Below are 22,909 nucleotides of genomic sequence, written 5' to 3' on the forward strand. Positions count from 1 at the left end.
ATTGTTTTGGATTTACTTGTAAGAACAATGAGAAACTTTTATTGGAATGAAGAATGTTTACAATGTGAGGGACTTGTTAAAATCTCCCGCTATTTTGGATAGGAAAGAGTGCCTTTTAAGAAAAAAATGCTAGACTTAAAAATACAATAAAAATACCAAGTTACCAAGTACGAGTGGTTTGCTGAAGGATAGTAGCATCATATGTTCGCGGTGTTCCCTGACCTTGGTTGCTCTGTACTGTTAAGCCATTCTAATTTGTACGCTCCTTTTCTGATCACGGCTTTGACTCGGTATGGTCCTTCCTAGTTGGGAGCTAGCTTGCCTTCCCCGGGGCAGGGGCTAATATCGTTACATCATAAGACCAGATCTCTTTGTTTGAACTCCTATTTTACTACTTCCCCATTGTATCGTAGGCTTTAATTTTGTTTCAGAGCTAGTTCTCTGATGAATCCATATTTTACGATATATTTTGGTTTGATTTGAGTGGATTCCATCACATAAACCCACATTTATTCACCTAAATAGCATGCTTTTGAGATTTCTTCCTACATTGTGCTTGAAAGTGAAAACATGCTCTTTTGTACTTAATTTAGTCAATTTTATTCACTTTAATCCCATTTGGTACCTTGATGTATTTGTTAAATTATTTTTAGGTTTCCAAGGCAAGTATGGGTTGAAGAAGTGAGAAAAAGAGCATGCAAAAGGGAAGAATTCAAGAAATGAAGGATTTGGAAAGCTGCCAACCCTGACCTCTCTGTACTAAATTGGTCATAACTTGAGCTACAAAGGTTCAAATGAGGCAGTTTCAGTGGCATTGGAAAGCTAACGTCCGGGGCTTCAAAATGATATGCAATTTGCTATGGTGGACATAAGTCTAAGTGTGCGTACGCACAAGTCAGGATTCAGCATGTGTGCGGACGCACACATCTGTGCGTCCGCACAGGTCCCTGCACGTGACCTCATTAATTGTAACTCGTTGGTAGTGATTTTTGGGCCCCCAAAACCCAATTCAACTCATTTTTTGAAGCTATTTAAGGCCAAATTGAAGAAGGATAAGGGGGGGAGAGGCAATTAGGGTTAGCTTTTATGATGTTTTCTCTTAGTTTCTAGAGAGAGAAGCTCCCCTTTCTCTCTAGAATTAGGTTAGGTTTAGTTAATTTCTTCTTAATTTCTGTCTTTAATTATTGTTTTTATGTAGTTTCATTTATGTTTCTATGCTTTCTTGTCTTTATCTTCTTCATCTCTTTTGTTATTTTCTCTTTCATGGTATTTTTCATGTTTTGAACACTTTTGTTATTTTAATTCCAATTAATGCAAATTTATGTTTCCATGTCAATTATTGCTTTCTTTAATTGTTATTGTCATTTTCTTGCTTTTGGTATTTTGGATTTTATTTCATTACAATTTAATATTATTTTATTTTCATGCACACCAAGTGTTTGATAAAATGCTTGACTTAGTTTCTACTTAGTTTTTCTACACTCTTGGCTTGAAATTGTTGACTTTGGTGATCCTTGAGTCATGTCCATTCTTGTTTGATATATTAGAGTAGTTAGTTGATTTGGTCTTCCTTGACTCTATGTGACCCCTTAGTGTTGACATAGGACTTAGGGATTGGAATTAACTATGCCTATTTGACTTATCTTCGATGTAAGGTTGACTAAGTAGGATTAACTCTTCATAATCATCATGTGTTTGTGGTCAATGGCTAGGATAGGTAACCTTAGCCCTCAATTACTTGCCAAGATGTTTTCTTGCATTTGAAGTTTCCTTTCCTTGCATTTAATTACTTTGACTTTTATTGCTTTGATGTTTAATTTCTTGCATGATTAGTTTCCACACTCTTGGTTAAGAAATTAGATGTTTGGGAAGAATTGAGTTGTGGATGTCCATTCCGCATTGTGTGAGAATAGTTAATTGGTTTGGTTTCTATTGATGCTAGTCTTTCACTAAGTAATTAGTGAGTTGACTAGGACTTATGGATTGAGATCAATTATGCTTTTGACTAATTCTCAATGAGGATTGACTAATTTGGATTGATTTCACACAATTTCCATGTTTGTGGTCCATAACTAGGATAGGAATCCCAAATTTCACAATTCTCACTAAGAGCCCTCTTTAGTATTTAATTGTCATTTCCATTGCTTTAATTTCTTTCCTTTTACTTCCTTGCATGATCATTTGCTTCCTTGCTATTTACATTTCTTGCTCTCTTGCTTTCATTCCCAATCCCCCATGCTTTCTCTCATAGCCACTAATTCTACATTTCATTGCAACTCCTAGGGAAGATGACCCGAGATTGAATTACTCTCGATTATTTTGTATTGAATTTATTATTTGATTGATGTTCAATTGTTGGGTTTGGACTATACTTACAACGGACAAATTCTATTTCTAGTGTGAAAATCCAAACTCGTGCATTTGGGCGTCGTCAAATTTGGCGCCGCTGCCGGGGAGTTGCAATGGTATAAAGTTAGTGGCTATTGTATATATGTTAATATGTAAATAGCTTGCTTTTTGGTTGTCTTTTGTTAGGATTGGGATCCCGGAGGACATTGGACATTCTAGCATTGGTGGGGAAGTCAAGCACAAGCCACCATAGCAAGGGCTCTCCCAATTGTCTAACTTAAAGACATTAAATAAAAGTGCTTGGTAACATTGTTCTAACTCTTCTCTTTTTGTATATATTTTGATTTATTGCATGTTTGTTTGATCGGTTAGCTTAGAATTAGTTTACTTTTGAAATTTGTAAGTTAATTTTGGTTTGGATCATGAATTTATGGGTTCTTGCATATTTTGGTGTTTGGTTTTGATTGAACTAAGGCTTGGTACCTTAGAATTTTGAAGAAAAATTTTTGCAAAACAGGGCATCTGTGCGTACGCACGTACTTGTGCGTGCGCACAAAACAGCTATTTTCTGCTTCTTGTGCGTGCGCACTGACCTGTGCGAACGCACACACATGATTTTGCCCTCTGTTCATAGCGCCAGCACGCCTTGTGCACGCGCGTTCCCCTGCTTTCTGCGACCTGGCGTGCGCACCCCCTCGTGCGTACGCACACATACCCTTTTTCGCACTTCTTGTGCGGCCGCACAGACATGTGCGTCCGCACGCCAACCTGCAACCACTCTAGTGGCAGCGTTGGCACAGTATGTGCGCGTGAACCCCTGCCCCTTACGCTCTTGTGCGCGCACACACATGATCCTTCCCAAAAAAAAAAAACTTCTTCTGTGCGTGTGCACACACTTGTACGCATGCACACTTCTTACTACCTCTTCTGCCAAGAGCGCTCGCATAGAGTGTGTGCTCGCACACCTTCCTTTTCAGCCTCGTGTGCGTACGCACACGTACCTGTGCGTACGCAGATAAACTCCGATTTCGTGATTTATCTTGTGCTTATTTTGAGGGATTTTACCACTTTTTCCCACATTTATTCAATGAAATAGCATAATTTTGTAATTCTCCCTTGAATTTTGCTTAAACGTAAAAAAATATGCTTTTTAGGCCTTAAATTGGTAATTTTGATCCACTTTAATTCCATTCGATGCCTTGATATGTGTGTTGAGTGATTTCAGATTTATAAGGCAAGTATTGGATGGAAGAAATGAGTAGAAAAGCATAAAAAAGGGAGAATGCATGAAGAAACAAAGATTGGGAATGCATCGAAGGACGCGCACGCGCACAAGGCGCGCACGCACAAAAGTGGTCTCGCCCATAGACGCGCATGCGTACATGCCGCTTCCGCGCGGATGGAGAATTTACCAATCGACGCGCACGTGCAAATGGCGCGCACGCGCCGGTACTCTTACATGGCCCACTTAAAGGCAAAACGCTGGGGGCGATTTCTGAGCTGTCCAAGCCCAAATCCAACTTGTTTCTGAGTGTATTTCATGCAGAATTGAAGTCCAAGCAAAGGGGGAGCAATTAGTTTACCCAACATGAGCCTTTAGTTAGTTTTCTAGAGAGAGAAGCTCCCTCTTCTCTCTAGAATTAGGTTAGGATTAGGTTAGATTATCTTGGATTCATGTTCAATTACTTGATTCATCTTGTTTCTTTTATAATTTCTCACCCCTACATCTTGATTCCCTTAATTGTGATGCTAATTTCTCATTATGCTCTCTTTTGTGATGATGAACTCATGTTAGATTTGGTTTACATTTAATGCAATTTTGATGTTGATGTTTCTTTAATTGATGAATTGGGTCGTGATCTTACTTTTCTTGCGTTTAGTAGTTGTTAGATTTTATTATTTTGGCAAAATTATGATGTTTACTTTTATTGCACTCTATGTGTTTGATGAAATGTTCTCTTTAGTTCTTGAGTAGTTTTGTCAACTCTTGGTCTAAGCCAAGGGAATTGGGTAAACTTGAGTTACTGGGTATGATGGAATTGGTGAATTGAGAACCCATGGTAATTAATTTGATACCCATTGACGCTAACCTACTACTAAGTTAATTAGTAGGTAGGTTAGGACTTAAGGGTTGATGTGATCAAATCTATTTGACATACTTCAAGCTTAGGAGTAAATGTTACATACTTAAAGCTTTCGGGAAGTAGAATTAATAGGTTGGCCTCTCATAATTATCAATGTTCGATTTGTTGACAAGGATGGTGATCTCAATTACCTAAGTCTTAGCCAAGAGTTCTCTATTTTGCTCTCTTTATTCACTTGCTTGATTTACTTTCTTGCCATCTCATGAACCAAAACCCCCCTTTACCCTTCCATAGCCAATAATTGAGCACTACATTATTTCCTAGGGAGACGACCCGGAGTCCAAATACTTTGGTTAATTCTTATTGGGGTTTGCACTTGTAACAAAACCATATTTTTAATTTGATGTGAGAGTTGTTTGTTGGTTTGGAGCTATGCTTACAACGAAGTTCTAATTTCTACAGGAGGAATTCTAGACCGACAACAATTCTTGCTATCATACGCACATCCCTGTTTTCTCACCTCTACACTCTTTTCTTCTCTTTTCTCTACTTCTTCTCTTCTTCTCTCTTCCACCCCTCTCTTCTCTTACTTTTGCCGTCTCTTCTACTCATTCTAGTTGCTTTCCATTGCATTTTATTTTCATTTTAGTTATTATATTTGTTTTAGTTTAATTATTCTTGATTAAATAAATTGTAAGTGTTTGATTGATGTTGATTTTGATTGCTTCTTGTTTGAATTTTGGTTTAATTGTTGATGAATATGTGCACTGAGCATTAAGGTTTCATTTATTTGCCTAGATAAATTGTGAGTTTGATTCATATATTGTAGCTACCATATGAATTAGACTTTATCCTTGTTTGGCATTATGAATTGTGCACTTTTACTTTAGTGAATTGAGTTGAACTACTTAGTCATCATGGTTCTTAAGTGAATATAATCACATAACAAGGTATTTGTTCCTTGTTAATGCTTTGCATTTTTTTGAGTTGACTTGACTTGATTCTTATCAAGACTTGTCACCTTTTTTTAACAAGCACCTTATACATGTGATTATTTTCTTATTCCTAAGGATGAATAAGTAGTCTCTTTTCATCATGGAATTGGCTATTGTTGATTGTGCCATTTTTTTTATTCACTTTACGCTTTTGCTTGCACAATCTCACTATCCAATATATTTTATACTCAATTCACTTTAGTTGTGGTTACCTAGGTTGTTTATGCCTTAAGTTTTACTTATTTATTACTTTCAACCTAGGACTACTTGATTGAGGACACATGCTATTTCTTTTGCTTGTGTGGGTTCTGTTTTTAACTGATCAATGTGCTGTGTTTTAAATTGTGTGCACATTTAGAATAAACACATTGCCTTTCATCACACCACACACAACTAACTTATCCTCGATTGTTGTTTGTGTTGATATAGCAACCGGAACCCTCGGAGCCCACCCGCCGAAGGTGGAACCTCTCAGTCCTTCACCCCCGGATTATATGCATGCACGGAGGACCGTGCATTATTTAAGTGTGGGGGAGGATCGCTAACTTCAAGGGGGGTAAAATTCTTTTCTTAGACACTTTGCAACATTCTTCCTTGTTGTTCCTTTTTCTTTAATTTTTGCAATTTTTGTTCTTGTTTTCATTTTATTTTGTTTGGTTTGTTTGTATATATCTCCCTAGTGCTTATACTATTATGGTAGTAAATACTTGCATGTTGCATGTTAGATTAAATAAGTTTGGTAAAACAACAAAGAATTTTCAAGAAATCTCTCTTTGGGCATTCCATTGATTAGATTTGAAAATCATTTTTTAAACTTGCTTGAAGTATCTTTTTATGGAACATAGAAAAGAGCTTGAACAAATACCAAGTGAGATTTGAGCTTAAAGTGTGTGGTTGCATATTTTCAATCACAAATTTTGTTCTTGTGTGTTGTAAACTCCTTTTTTTTTATTGTGATCTTAGATTTGCTTTAATCTATATATCCTATATTTATTGTTTTGGATTGCATTTATTATGATTGAGGCCATCTTTGTATAGCTCACTAACCCATATGGCCAACCCTTGCATCTATCTTTGTAAACCACTTTTTGAGCCTTTAATTTTCCTTTGTTCTCATTATAAGCACATCATTCACCCTAAGTGAAAAACCATTATGTCCATTGATTGTATCTTTGATTAGCTTGGATTTGAGTGTGTGTGTGTTAATCAAGTGTGGGGGGAATTTGTGGGAAACATTGGTAGTTAGTTAACTTTGGGTGTTCATTGAAAATATGGCAAAATGGGTAACTACTCATGCATCTATTGGTTAAAACATATGCATCTCTTTTTGTTGATAATAAGAAAAAAAAAAGAAAAGAAAAAAGAAAAAAAAAAGAAAAAGAGAAAAAGAAAAGAAAGAGAAATGATAATAAGAATGTAAATAAGAGATGCATATGTAGTTGAATTGGAAAGAGTATGCATGAGTGAATGTGAGAAAGAGAATAAATGGGTAGTAAGGTTGTTTTGTTATGTATATGGGATGATATATGATTAGGTGAGATACTTGAGCTAATCAAAGATTCAATCTATTAGCCTACTAAACCATATTAATCCCACCCTTACCTAAGTCCCATTACAACCCACAGAAGTCTTCATGATATTTGCATTCATTCATAAAGTATTAGTTGATTGTTAGATGACTTGCATATCTTTCAGAAATATGATTAAATGAGAATTGAGTGATTAAACCCTACACACTGAGCGATTAGAGTGTAAACACATCCGGTGAGGGTTTCAATTGCTCAATTCTATGTTTCCATTGCTTATTTTGTATCTTTTTGCAAGTTGTTGAACTTAATTTTAAAAATTTCAAATCAATCTTTGGACATTGATCATATTGCTATATTTTTCTTGTCTTGGCCCTAAGTTCCTACTTTGGACTGATTGAGATTCTTTTGTTTGTTTTTGCCAAACTCAATAGGAATCATAGTGTAGATATATATAGATAGCATTTAGTATAGTTACATGCATGTAGGTAGTTGCATTAATAATTACCCCTTCATTCATCTCCTTTGGTTGATTTAGCATGGGGACATGCTTGGTTTAAGTGTGGGAGAATTGATGAATCCATATTTTATGATATATTTTGGTTTGATTTGAGTGGATTCCATCACATAAACCCACATTTATTCACCTAAATAGCATGCTTTTGAGATTTCTTCCTAAATTGTGCTTGAAAGTGAAAACATGCTCTTTTGTGTTTAATTTAGTCACTTTTATTCACTTTAATCACATTTGATACCTTGATGTATTTGTTAAGTAATTTTCAGGTTTCCAAGGCAAGTATGAGTTGAAGAAGCGAGGAAAAGAGCATGCAAAAGGGAAGAATTCAAGAAATGAAGGATTTGGAAAGCTGCCAGCCCCGACCTCTCTGTACTAAATTGGTCATAACTTGAGCTACAAAGGTCCAAATGAGGCAGTTTCAGCGGCATTGGAAAGCTAATGTCCGGAGCTTCAAAATGATATGCAATTTGCTATGGTGGACATAAGTCTAAGTGTGCAGGTACTTGTGCATACACACAAGTCATGATTCAGCATGTGTGTGGACGCACACATCTGTGCGTCCGCACAGGTCCCTGCACGTGACCTCATTAATTGCAACTCGCTAGCAGTGATTTTTGGGCCCCCAAAATCCAATCCAACTCATTTTTTGAAGCTATTTAAGGCCAAATTGAAGAAGGATGAAGGGGGCAATTAGGGTTAGCTTTTATGATATTTTCTCTTAGTTTCTAGAGAGAAAAGCTCCCCCCTCTCTCTAGAATTAGGTTAAGTTTAGTTAATTTCTGTCTTTAATTATTGTTTTTATGTAGTTTCATTTATATTTCTATGCTTTCTTGTCTTTATCTTTTTCATCTCTTTTGTTATTTTCTCTTTTATGGCATTTTTCATATTATGAACACTTTTGTTATTTTAATTCCAATTAATGCAAATTTATGTTTCCACGTCAATTATTGCTTTCTTTAATTGTTATTGTCATTTTCTTGCTTTTGGTATTTTGGATTTTATTTCATTGTAATTTAATATTATTTTATTTTCATGCACACCAAGTATTTGATAAAATGCTTGGCTTAGTTTCTACTTAGTTTTTCTACATTTTTGGCTTGAAATTATTGACTTTGGTGATCCTTGAGTCATTGATATCCATTCTTGTTTGATATATTAGAGTAGTTAGTTGATTTGGTCTCTCTTGACTCTATGTGACCCCTTAGTGTTGACATAGGACTTAGGGATTAGAATTAACTATGCCTATTTGACTTATCTTCGATGTAAGGTTGACTAAGTAGGATTAACTCTTCATAATCATCATGTGTTTGTGGTCAATGGCTAGGATAGGTAATCTTAGCCCTCAATTACTCGCCAAGATGTTTTCTTACATTTGAAGTTTCCTTTCCTTGTATTTAATTGCTTTGACTTTTATTGCTTTGATGTTTAATTTCTTGCATGATTAGTTTCCATACTCTTGGTTGAGAAATTGGATGTTTGGGAGAAATTGAGTTGTGGATGTCCATTCCGCATTGTGTGAAAATAGTTAATTGGTTTGGTTTCCATTGACGCTAGTCTTTCACTAAGTAATTAGTGAGTTGACTAGGACTTATGGATTGAGATCAATTATGCTTTTGACTAATTCTTAAGGAGGATTGCCTAATTTGGATTGATTTCACACAATTGCCATGTTTGTGATCCATAACTAGGATAGGAATCCCAAATTCCCCAATTCTCACTAAGAGCCCTCTTTAGTATTTAATTGTCATTTCCATTGCTTTAATTGCTTTCCTTTTACTTCCTTGCATGATCATTTGCTTCCTTGCTATTTACATTTCTCGCTCTCTTGCTTTCATTCTCAATCCCCCATGCTTTCTCTCATAGCCACTAATTGTACATTTCATTGCAACTCATAAGAAAGACGACCTGAGGTTGAATTACTCTCGATTATTTTGTATTGAATTTATTATTTGATTGATGTTTAATTGTTGGGTTTGGACTATAATTACAACGGACAAATTCTATTTCTAGCGTGAAAATCCAAACCCGTGCATTTGGGCATCGTCATTCTCATAGGTAGGGCTAGAAGTGAGTCAAACCAGCTCATGAGCTAGCTCGAGCTCGACTCATTAATAACTCGATAAGCTAAGTTTGAGCTTGGATTTGAGCTCATAAATTAAATGAGCTGAGCTTGAGCTTGGATAAGCTCAGCTTATTAGCTCGTGAGCTGGCTCGATTATATATATAATATTAAAAGTGTAGATTAAATGCATATAGAATATGCGTATTAATAATTTAATATATTAATAATTTTAATTGTTTAAAATTTTATAGTCATTTTTTATATATAATTTTAATGTAGGACATAAATAAAAAATTTATAATTGATAGATAGATAATATATTAAATTTATTTTTTTAATATTTTTTCATATATATATAAGTTACAATTTATTGATATAGAATTATAGATTATGTTCCTATTATTTGAGCCAGCTCGTGAGCTTTCGTTGAGTTGAGCTTGAGCTTACAAAATAGGCTCAATTGTTGATGGGCCTAGCCGTGAGCCAAGCTTAATTTTCGTGAGCCGAGCTTGAGCTTCGTCTAGCTCGGCTCACTTCCAGCCCTACTCATAGGTGCATTATGCTCCTTACTTCATCAACTAAGTCCCTCTCTGGCTCTTTGTCATGCCCCAGATGGTCTTTATTGGGCTCGACTCACCGACCACGACTGGGATCACGGCTTCTATTCCGTATATTAGTCTAAAGGGGGTTTTCCAGTTGAACTTTGTGGCAAAGTTCGGTAAGACCAAAGCATGGATTAGAGTTCGTCCGCCCACAATCCTTTGGCGTTGTCCAGCCTCTTCTTCAATCCCTTCAGAATGACCTTGTTGGCTGCCTTAACTTGGTCGTTGGTTTGGGGGTGTTCGACTGAGCTGAACCTTTGCGAGATGCCGAGAACTTCTAGAAACCCTCGAAAGTGTTTGTCTGCGAATTGAGTCCCGATGTCTGAGATTATGGTCTCTGGGATGTCCAACCGGGTTATCGTTTGCCTCTAGAGAAATTTGCGACATGGTATTGCCGTGATTATAGCTATCGCTTTGGCCTTAATCCACTTGGTGTAATAGTCGATATACACGATGAGGAACTTGAGTTGTCCTTGGACCGTTGGAAAGGGCCCCATGAGGTTGACTCCCCATGTTCTGAAGGAACGATATGCCGATATGATGCTGAGTTGCTGCGGGGCTGCCTAGTGGAGGTCGGTATGAACTTGACATTGCTTCCAGGTCTTGACTAGTTGGAGTGAGTCTTTGATGATGGTTGGCCAAAAATATCTAGCTCGTATGACCTTTTGGGCCAAAGTCTTACCTCCGACATAGTGGCCACAACACTCCTCATGGATTTCCCGCAAGACATAATCCATCGGGTTCAGCTCTATGCACTTGAGGAGGGTTTGGGAGATGCCATTTTTCGTATGACTTCCTGAATTAGAGAGCAGTTTTCGGAGTGCGGGTTAGTGCTTGCCAACTTGGAGAGCAAGTCGGCTTTTGCATTCCTCTCTTTGGGAACATGTTTTACTGATATTGCATCAAACTCTCCAGTCAGTACTTTTACCTTAGATAGGTACTTCTGTAAAAGGAAATCCTGTGCTTAGAAATCTTCTTTGACTTGGGAGATGACTATTTGAGAGTCGTTGCAAACTTCCAAGGTTTTTACTCCTACCTCTTTTGCTAGGGTCAATCTGGCTAAGAGGGCTTCATACTCCACTTAATTATTGCATATTGAAAACTTGTATCAGTTTGACTGCTCAATCAATATTCCATTCTGGTTATCAAGAATGACTCCTGTTCTATTGGAGCTCGTATTCGACGAGCCGTCAACGTGGAGTTTCCATAGTTTGGGAACTTTGCTTCTCGGAGTCATTTCAATAATGAAGTCTGTCATTGCTTGGGCTTTGATCAGATTCTTGGGTTCAAAGTGGTTTTGGAATTGAGACACCTCAACCATCCAAAAGAGCATCGTCCTGCCATATCTGGCTTCTGGAGTATTTGCCTAACCGCCTGGTCTGTTTATTAGACTGTGACGGGGTGACCTTGGTAGTATTGTTGAAGTCGTCAAGATGGTAGGAGGAAGGCATAGGTGAATTTCTCGACATTCTGGAGTACTTTGCTTATGAAATATACTAGCAGATATGTTTTGTGCTCGTCTTTTTGGACTAGCGTTGAAGCTAGTGCCTCTTTGGTTATAGAAAGGTAAAGGTATAGTGTTTCTCTCATTTTGGGCTTCAAAAGATAAAGATGGTTCTCCCAATGCCCTTTTGAAGTGGTGAAAATGTTCCTCACACTCTGGTCCCATTGGAAGCTTATTCCCTTTTTTCATGAGTTTGAAGAGGCATAGTGCCTTTTGCACCGACGCTCCGAGGAAGCAAGATAACACGGCTAAACAATTAGTCAGCCTTCGGACATCCTTGAGATTTGTTGGGCTAGTCATTTCGAGGATGACCTGACATTTCTCTGGATTTACTTCCACTCCTATTTGCATGATCACGAAGCCCATAAATTTCTTGGCCTCTATTTTGAACGCGCACTTAGATGGGTTGAGTCATATTCGGTGTTTTCTGAGGGTTCTGAATATGGCCAGGAGGTCATTGATCAGAGTGTCATCCATTTTTGTCTTCACGAGCATATCATCAATGTACACCTCCAGTTTCGTTCCTATGAGGTTTTTGAAAATCTTTGTGACGAGTCTCTAGTATATGGCCCCTATAATTTTTATCCTGAATGGCATTACTGTGTAGTAGTAAGTCCCTTTAGGGGTAATGAAGGTCATTTTCTCCTCGTTAGGCTTGTGCATGGGTATTTGATTGTACCCAGAATACACATCCATGAAGCTGAGGTACCAATGTCTGGAACTAGCTTCTACTAACCCGTCGATATTTGGCAACAGGAGGACAGCTTTTGGACATGCTTTGTTAAGGTCTATGTAGTCGATGCACATTCAACACTTGCCGTTTGCCTTTTTTACCATGACGACATTTGCCCAGGTGGTATAGGGTATTTACCGGATGAATCCGGCTGTGAGCAAGCTTCTGACTTGTTTTTTAACTTCGCTTGCCCTGTCCACCAATATTCTCCTCCTTTTCCGAGTAATTGGATTGGATTTTGGTTCTACAGCCAACCGATGTGACATCAGATTCGAGTCTATCCCTAGCATGCTGGTGGGTGTGAAGGTAAACAAATCTCTGTTTTCCTTTAGCTGCTTTATAACTTGTCCTTTCAAACAAAATGGGAGATTTCTATTGACGAAGGTGAATTCCTTTACTGTCTGCTTGATCTAGAGTTTTTCCATATCCCCCTTCTGGTTCTAGTCTCGGCTGGTCCTCCTATTGGGAGTCGAGATCGACAAGGAAAATTCATGCCGTTTCACGAGATCTTTTTCGGAGCATAGTTATTAGAACCAAATCGGTGATCGAACCGGTCAGGCTACTGGATCACTGGGTTACTGGTTCAACCGGTGGATCACTAGTTCAACTGGTTAACCCAGTGGCCCCATGCAAGATCAGTTTTTCCTTTATTGCTAGTTTTTGGGTTCCAATTGTTGCATCAAGAGTTGAACCTTATTCTTGGGAAGTTGGTGTTTCTGATGGTGTATTTGATGAAGCCATCCTAAATTCCTAATCAACCAGGACTAAATGACAAATCTACAGGAATAATATACAACAACAATCTACTAAGAATAATATACAATAGCAACCATATATAACAACAATATATGACATAACAAGAATATATTACACTATAATCAACAATATATTATACCAACAACATAAAATAAAAAACTGAACAATCTAACAGAAATCAACAAGTTATACACTTATAATAAACCAAATATAATCAACATAGATAATCAACATAATTAATCAATTAATTCTAACAAAAGTACTAACTTATTAAAAATTTGAAATACTGAATAACTTAAAAAAAATAAAAATACATACCTTATGGTTGATGCACTGCCGGCAGAGAAGAGGGAAACCGGAGAAGAAGCATGGCGCCGCCGCCGACGATAGGGACGACTAGATGACCGGACCGGCAAAAGGAGGACGACGACGGACACACAGCGGCACAGAACAAGAGGCGATGAGCCGAGATACTCAGGGGCCACCGAGACGATGAGCCAAGATACTCAGGGGCCATCGAGACGATGACTCTGAGTAGCAGTAGTCGATGACATCGCACCGTTCGGTGGAGGTAGCGATGGCTGTGGTCAGGTGGTGTGAGAGCGAGACTACAAGCATGGTGAGGATGAGAAAGGCTGAACGGGTCTCTCTCAGGTCTCATCCGTTTAGAGTTTGGGGAAAGGGAATGGGTTTTGGTGTGGGAAGTGGGAACTGGGAGGCTTCGAGCTAGGGTTTCTGGGCGTTCAGTTCAGGTTTTTTTTATAATCGAAACGATGCCGTTTCACTTGAAGAAAAAAATAGAGTTCGAACCGTTTCAGGTTTTTTCAAACCTGCCGGTTCATTGCTTTTCATCAAACCCGGCCGATTCAAACCGGGTCTCTCTGGTTTTCTTCCTTATCCGGTTAGCTAGCTTACCTAGACCGACTTTGTTACCGGTTTACTGGGTTTTCGGTCCAACCGGGAGGGTCGGGCCGATTCTGATAACACTGTTTCAAAATGTCAAGCTCGTGTTATTGAATTCTACTGCCACCGCCCTGTCACCATGGATGGTTCCGATTGTTCCATCCTTGACCCAAAACTTCCTAACTAAGAACTTTCTGAATATGACAGTGGAGAGTTCGTTGATGGTTTTCCTCCCGAGGATGATGTTATAGGCCGTGGAATCCTTGAGCACCACAAATTCGAAAAAGAATGTCTTCTTTTGTTTTCCAGTTCCTATGCTAATCGGTAGCATTTCCGAGCCATCCGATTTGATGAAGTTTTCGCCTAGGCCAGTCACTCCGTTGTGGTAGTTTTGTAGATTTTCACTTCAGGGCCATAACTTATCAAATGCTCCTTTGAAAAGGATGTTAGAGTCGGCTCATGTATCTATCAGTATGCGCTTTACCATCTCCGTACCTGCTTTCGCCGATATAACAAAGGGGGAATCTTCGTTCAAAGTTCCGTTTTGACAATCTTTTCCAGATGGAAGGTTATGTTCGGTGGATCGGGAACTTTTCCCGGGGCGATAGCTAGTACGCGGAGGTCTTTTTTAAGTGCAGATATGGACCTTTCTTGCACCTTTTTCCTGTTGATGATGTTGACCACTATAGTTGATCCTTGTCCTCAATATTTTGGGAGACAGTTTTTATCTCCCTGGGATTTCGTCCTTCTTACTTTGGTGACCTCTCCCTTTCGGTTCTCCAAGGTTCTCTATAATTTTGGCAAACTGTGAATTTCTCATTCATGGTGGCCGATTATGAGTAAGGGGTTTAGGCAGCTTCCTGTTTTACACTAAATATGAATGGAAGTGTCGTGTTGTCTTACACTAAATATGAATGGAGCTGGAATTCTCATTTTTTTAATAGATATATCGTCTTATTTCTTGAAAAAATAGACAAAAATTGAATTGAGTCTTTAATCGTTATATTGTTAGTAAAGAAAATAAATTCATAAAAGAATAAGGTAATACGTCATTAGTTTACTAGTGGTAACAAAATTCATCCCATCGTAATTACAAGGAAATCAAAGCCAATTAGTTGAAGTGTTTATGACTCGAGTTGGTTTGGATTGGGAAAAAAAAATTAAAAATTGAGCTGATTAAATTTTAATTATTTGGGTTGATTTAAATTTAAAATTTTTTGTGAGTGAATCTGAATCATTTTGAACCGATTAAATTTGGATTAGATCGCTTCGAATAATTAGATATCCGATTGAAGATAAACTTTTAAAAAATTTACATAAATAATATATGATAAGATAATAAGAACAATACATCATCAAGTTATACTTAAAATAAATATCATAATTTAACACTCTTTGTAAAATTGTATATATAAGAGAAAATGATAGGTCCTAACCTTTTAAGTTTTTGACAAATACATTTTTGATAAAATTTAAATACAAAAACATTCCTTACTTTCACAAATGAAAGACAATTTTATCATTCCGTTCATTTGCCTCTCATAGATAAAATAGAATTGGCTAATGTGGTTGTAACATTATTCAGGTGCATGTCCGTCATGGGAAGGAGGCTAAAATTTGCAGACAAAAGGGTTCCTATACATGAAGAACCTCTCATACTCCTCTTTATCCCTTCCTTTCTTCTTCACTTCCACCACAACCAAAGAAAGCGTCAGCTCAAAAATCTCAACAGCAATGGTCAATGACCACTTCACTCCCTTTCTGGAACCTTCCAAGCTTACTCTGCTGCCCTTCTTGCTGATCGTGAAGCTCACCAATTGAGTAATCTCCTCTAATTTCGATATGATCTTGGAAACCGGCGCACTGGAAATAAACTTCACCTTGTCACCCTTCTCCTCAAATAAGCCAGAGAGATCAAAACTAGGGAAAAATGATATGATATCAAACATTCAAACTCTCTGACCGTGGCAACAAAAGCATTCCTCCTCCTCCTCCTCCTCCTCCTCCTCCACAAATCAAAAGAAGAATAAACATAATTACTACCACCAGCAACATGCTACACCACCTTATTGTCATCCTCAATATGGAACTTAATCTGCTTAAAGCCTTTCTTGAACCAACGATTCTCCATGATGTCCGGAATGGAATTTCTTTTGTCAGGTTAGTATCAAGAAGCTTAGCAACAAAATTGGACAATTCAAAGAAAAACCACCTAGGGCAGCGAAACTCACCTTTATAGATCTTCTTATATATAGCCATAACGTTACGATCATAGAAAGGTAAATAGCCGGCGGTGGAAGACACCTCTATTGTGATAGAAGGAGACGACAGAGATGAGTTGTTGAAAGTACTTTCGAGCGAGGTCTTCCCTTTAAATGGCCTTTGGTGACATCAATATTTTTGACCTTTTTGTCCTACAAATTTTAGCCTCCTTTTCGTAATGAGCACATGGACAATGGTACAATCACATTAGTCAGTTCCATTTGATCTGTAAAGACAAATAAACAAAAGAATAAGATTATCTTCTGTTTATGAAAGTAAAAAATCTTTTTGTATTTAAATTTTGTTAAGAATGTATTGTCAAAAATTTAAAAGATCATGAACCTATTTGTTTTTTTATATATATAATTGGATAATTAAATTAATTTATATTTCACTATTCAGAACTAATGCCCATCTAGTTATTATTAAATTTAATCAAGTCGGATTTAATTATACTCAATTATCCGTCATAACGGAGTCCGGTTTTGGTTGAGGAATTGGATTTCCTGCTAATGACACCCCGTCACCCCCTAATCCCGTTAAGTGAAAAAAAAAATTAAGAAAATCCATTTTAGGTAGTCCCACTCCCCTACCAATGAGTTTGTGTGAGGACGGTAAAAATGAAAGTTAACCAAAGCACTCAAAGTAAAACGGTTAAAACTTAAAAGTACATGACTCGGAGGAAAGTGGCAACTGCCAAGAGTCGAGAGTGGCAACAATAACAAGAAGAGCTTCGGCTTTCATTTTCTACTGATCAAAACACCAATCCCTCATTGGCACTAACAGAAATTAAAAGAAACCATCCCGGATTCCCGACACAGATAAAACTATAAAATCCTCATTTTCTTTCCACCACACAAAGAGAAAGGAAGGGAAGGGGGTAAAAAAGATTCATTCCGCCACGCTGCGATTTTCCGTCAATCTGCGACGAATTTTCTCGCTAGGGTTTTGCGTCGGAGGAAAATCGTAGGAACATGGATTGGGGGAACGTCACTGCGGAGGATCTCGTCGATGCTCTTCGCGAAGTAGATTGGTCATCGCCACCGCGCCCTCTGTCCGAATTCTTCTCCCGATTCACCGTTCCTCGATCCTATGCCAAGTGGAATAGCCGCCTAAAATGCAATCTTTACTAGTACGCTTCAATTTTTCCCCAATCACTGAAATTGTTGCTTTCCTCTGTTCTTTTTCCATCTATGCAACTGCAATCGAATGATTTGATTTATGGAGCTATAGTTTTTTTTTAATTTGTTTGAGGTTCTATTATCTTTTATTTTTGGTGCTGAATTTGATTCCTTTTCTTTCCCTTGCAATATTTATTAATTGAAAATTTGAAATGCTCGATTTGGCATGACTCTGTAATTTTCTCCGTGATTGATATGTTTGATCAAATTTGGATTTCGGAGTTCCGAGGATATGGATGATGGAAGGCAGTAGGTGATCCTTCGACGGATAGTTTTGTGTTTTTTTTTTTTTTTCTTGGATGCTATGTTTGAGGAAGAGTGATTCTTCCTTCATGAGGAAGAAAACGGAAGAGTAAAGGAAGAAATGTCTTCCTTTATGAGGCAAATTTTCTTGCTGGAAAGGGAGAATTTTCATTTAAGTGAGAATTATCAAAATGATATCTTCGTTCTCCTATTATTTTCACTATTAAGAAAATTTAGGAAATGAAATGGTAAAATCCCAGTATTTGCTGCTCATAGTTGAAGCAACTGGGATTCTGGACTAATTTTACCTTAAATCTCAAGGTCAAAATCTCTAATTGAGAAAGTGTGATCAAATCACTAGTCCAAGGACATGGTTGTGTCAAGTTCATACGACCGAAACAATGATATTTGAAAAGAACAATTACATAAGGTGACATTTTTGTCACTAATAATCAAAGGAAGGAAATATATTAAACATCCTCAAGGTCCATGCATGAAACTGGATAATTAGTAAATAAACGTAGTGTTTGTTTGTGTTACAAAACTTACAGTAGCTAGAAATGTATAATATATTTTTATAGAAAAGGAATTTTATTAGAAAAGAAGAGAGTTTACAACAGAGGATATAAAGAAAGTATTTTTTTTCTCCCACGTATGTCATCTCTTTAATTTTTTGAGACTTCCAAGATAATTCATTGACTGCAAAGATGAAATCACTCACCAATTGAATCAGTTCATCTGTTCTGTACCCAACCATGAAGCTTGCATAACACTTAGATTTGGGGTGGACTTGTTTGTTTTTTCATTTATCCCTACATAACAGAAGAAAACCTGATTTGAATATATAATTTCCCCCCACCCCTCTATTAAATAATTTCGGTTATGTTTGTATGTGCAGCTATCGGACCAACTACTTCATTTTGATTGTTTCTGTTCTGAGTAAGTTAACATAATGAATATCTTTTGTTTGCTATCTCCAATTGATCTACTGCCCTTTCTTGTCTAAACATTCAAATTTTGAATTGTAGTATTGGGTTTTCTTTGGAGGCCACTTGCTATAGTTGCTGCCATTCTTACTGCACTTAGCACTGCTTTTCTAAATGACAGGTAAGTGATACATCATTTTACTTTGATACCACATTTCATCATTGGTTGGAGCTGATTAAATTGATTCCAATTTAAAAAAAAAAACCTAGCCTTATGGTGTTGTACTATTGAAGTGGATATCAGTTGTGATATTGTTGCTATTTTAGAAACTTGTTGCACTTATGCAACCAAGATGCTTCGTGTAAGTTGGATTTTTGTACATATTGCTTTGCACAAACTAGTGGCCTCTGGTATTTGTTGAGTGAAAATTTGGGAATGTGATTTTTTTGGCATGTAATATATTGCATCATCAACATTGAGGTTTGTGCTTGAATACATAAATCATAGGTCTGCACACGAACAATATATTATTTAGTTTTATGGTAACTGAAGTAGATGAATAATGTTTTCATCTAAATAAGAAAAGCAGTTATACTCTTTTTAGCTTGCGATTATTCACTTCTACTTCTAGATGTTTTTCATTTAGCACCATCGTTATGCTTGCTCAAACCATTTTTCTGAGTAGCTCTTTGTTATATATATATATATATATATCACTAAGATTCTTCATGTGGTTCTTTCATTTCTTGACTAATTTTACTCAGATCTAGTCCTTAGTAATAAAACTTATCTTTGATATTGCGTTATTCATAATTTTAATTGCAGCTTTGCAGGTACTTTTAGTGAAAAGGTTACACGAACTGTCAGGCAATTCTCGCCACATTTAGCAGCCAAGATGAGACCTCCTCTTACGTATGTTTTTGTTGTTATTATCCTTTTAAGATATGTAGACTTTGCTGTGGGTTTACTGACTAGTCAAATTCCAGGCCTGTTATCCGTGGACGTCCATCGGCTAGGAGAGCAATTTATATATGTGGTCAGCCACGTTGGGTGTTTGTCTTGACATTTTCTGCTGGTAATTGAATTCTTTGAAATAGAGGTCGGATTTTATGAGCAGTACTATTCACGGTGGTTCTATCAATCCATGTAACTTTTTTACTCATTCTTCTGCAGCATCTTTCTTCTTTTGGTTTGTTTCCTGTGGTCTCCTAATGGTTTCATGGGCACTTGCTATTGGTCTTCTAGGTACATCTCATACTGAAAAGTTTACTATTTAATACTTCCCAGCACTTTGTCCAGTATTTTGTTTTTTTTGGTATAATATTGATCATTCTTGCTCTTTTTCAGCCACCATCCTGCATGCAAGCTTCCGAACACCTAACTTGAAAGCACGACTAAACACTTTCCGTGAAGAATTTCGTGCAGTGTGGCGCAATTATAGTGAGCTGTAGTTTGCAGTTTGTTTTCTCGATGTAAGTGCTTTCTGGATTTTCACTTGCACATAGTGTACTTTGTTCTTTTAGTGCATTTGCAAGTTATGTTAATCTGTAAAGTACAACTCCCTGGAAGTGATTGAGAACAAATGTGTTGCACATAGAAGCTATAATGAAAGAGTATCCTCTCGAGTTTGCACTGCAGAATAGATAATTTCCATGTGTTTCATTACCTTCTACAGTCTTACTACTGGAAATGTTGATTTTAGTTTTGGGAAGCTTGCTTATGTAAAGAGGGTTTATATATTTTATGCTGTTTGGCCTATACAATCATTTGATATCATTTTTATGTGATGAATCTGAATTTAGCAGCAAGCTTGTGACATGGGTTTTAAGTCCAATGCTGTGGTATTTTGTCTTGGTTTTTGGAAATAGCATTATTCTTCCAACTGGATTTCAAATTTGTTATCTACTTCTGATGTTGATGCTGATTGCATAACTGAGTACAACTTGCTATCTATGAATCTCATTTTAGGTATTGCTGCTTTTCGATCAACATTATTTCCTTTAGCCGAGATGGAACCTTCTTGGTAAGGTTGCCAATAGATTGTAAATTGTGAGGAATCCTTTTTGTCCCTCCACTTTCCATATAGGTTAGAATGTGTTTTACTTTGTTGATTATGACATTTATACTGGCTATAAGCTTGACATGTAACAGGAACATCCATAAGTGTCACTATCTTCAATTGCCTCCAGAAATTAGTGGCATAATATGACAAGAGTCTTGTGTTTCTGTGATTCTGTTCAGTAGTTTTAAATTTTTTGTGACGTGATAAATAATGTTATCCAAATGGATTTTGAGTGAAGCAAAGAAGTTCCTTCTAGCCTTACCAAAATAAAAACCATATTTTTTACAGTAAATTTTCGTAGGACTCCAGGCTTAAATGAATCGCGTTCGTGTAGGAGTAGGTTGACTTGTGATTAGTTAGTTGGTCATTCAACTTTGGGAATAGAACTTTGTTTAAAGTAATAAAAGGAATGCAACGTTTTTAGTTTTTTTTTTTTAATTGCATAGTGCAAGTAATGAAATTCAGCCCTTATTTTATATCAGAAATGTTGAGTAACAAAGGGTGTGTTTGGTTTTGCGTTGGAAGGAAGAGAAGCAGTTTGAGTGCATTGAACGCTTCCTCTTTTTGTTTGGATGCTTTTTTTTCTTTAAACGCCAACGTGATTTTAGGTTCTTAACGTGCGTTTATAAGAAGCTAGAAATTGTAGTTTCTGCGTTTAGATAATCACGTTAGGATTGGATTTATTTTGTTTTATCAATTCTACTCTTTACTTCCTTGCTTGTAGTCCCTTTAGTATTCAAATATTTTAAATATATAATTATATTTTTTTATTAAATTTTTACTTTTGATTTTGTATAAAAAAATATTTTTGTTTGGCTTTGTTAAATTCTTGTATATTAATTTATTATTATAATTTTGTTATAATATAAATTATTGATCCTATTAAAAAGAACAAAATAAATAAAAAACTAATTATAACTAAGAATAAAGTTATGAATAATTAAAATTTATAGTTTAAAATAGTCACCAAAAAAAAATTATAGTTTAAAATAGTATTAAATAAAAGAGTACTGAGAGTATTAAAAAAATTATAAATAATATAATTTAATAAAGTATATTTTGATATATTTTTCATATATTATTTTTGTTTTTGATATAAAAATATATTTTGTCAATTTTTATATATTATTTTTATTTTAGTAATTAAATATTAATTTTATTATAAAATTAATTAATAATATTTATTTAAATATCTAAATTAAAATGATAGAATAATATAAAAAATTTATTTAACTTGATGCCTATTTTAGTAATTTTTTATCTAAAAGTAATTTTGAGTAGTATAATCCAAACAATATTTACTTTACTATAATCCATTTTGATATAAAGATTACCAAACATAAATCACTTTAACACAAACTTACTTTTCATCAAAATCAAGTTTGCAAAATCAATTTTATGCAAACTTCCGTTTACAAACTAAAATCCAAACACACAAAGTCAATTTTGTAATTAAATTCAACCAAGTGTCTCAACTTACGGCATGCTCTTCTCTTTTTTTTCTCCTTTTTTTAATATTTTTTCCCTCACCAACTTTGATTCTTTTACTACTACCAATACTAGGTTTTCTCTTTTTTTTTTTTTTTTGTTTCTTTGTAAATTTTTAAAATTTTATGAAGGAGAAGAAAAATAAAAAAAAAATCGAAGAAAACACGAATTTTTTTTTTTACATAAAATACAGAAATTTTATAATGATAAAAACATGAATTAGTTAAAACAAATACAATTTTTTGAAGTGAAATATAGAAATAAACATACAACATTAACAAAGCTTTGTTTCACTAGGTGCGGTTGACTACATGAATCAAACGATATCATTGAGCTCTATTATGTATTATGTCTACAAAGAGATCATTTACATGTAGGTTTCGTTTGACTACTCTATGGATGGTCTTCCTAAGTCTTCCTCTACCTTTTACCCCTTGTCTATTTTCTATTTCATCCACCCTCCTGATCGGATGCTCTGTCAGTTTTCTTTTCATATGTCCAAACCACTTGAGACGTGATTTTACCATCTTTTCCACAATAGGTGCTACTCCAACTCTCTCTCTCTTATATCTTCGTTATTTATTCTATCCAATCGCATATGATCACTCATCCATCTCAACATCTTCATCTCTGTCACACTTAATTTATGTTCATCCTTCCCTTTGGGTCCCCAACACTCTGTACCATAAAGCATAGTTGGTCTGATAGTTGTGCG

The 22,909-nt window shown here is 36.1% G+C and overlaps 1 protein-coding gene and 1 pseudogene across 1 annotated transcript; one reads left to right on the top strand and one right to left on the bottom strand.

Moving 5' to 3' along the window:
* Nucleotides 1-15,641: 15,641 nt before the first annotated feature.
* LOC112730319 (CBL-interacting serine/threonine-protein kinase 12-like) lies at nucleotides 15,642-17,037 on the bottom strand (annotated as a pseudogene).
* On the top strand, nucleotides 16,982-20,870 carry LOC112727813 (PRA1 family protein A1). Its single transcript, XM_025777717.3, has 8 exons — nucleotides 16,982-17,425; nucleotides 18,616-18,656; nucleotides 18,746-18,824; nucleotides 19,470-19,556; nucleotides 19,631-19,719; nucleotides 19,818-19,889; nucleotides 19,992-20,116; nucleotides 20,613-20,870. Exons 1-7 carry the CDS (start codon nucleotides 17,268-17,270, stop codon nucleotides 20,093-20,095), a joined length of 630 nt encoding a protein of 209 aa, XP_025633502.1. The 5' UTR covers nucleotides 16,982-17,267; the 3' UTR covers nucleotides 20,096-20,116; nucleotides 20,613-20,870.
* Nucleotides 20,871-22,909: the final 2,039 nt, after the last annotated feature.

This window comes from Arachis hypogaea, chromosome 12 (assembly GCF_003086295.3).
Source record: "Arachis hypogaea cultivar Tifrunner chromosome 12, arahy.Tifrunner.gnm2.J5K5, whole genome shotgun sequence".
Taxonomy (NCBI): Eukaryota; Viridiplantae; Streptophyta; class Magnoliopsida; order Fabales; family Fabaceae; genus Arachis; species Arachis hypogaea.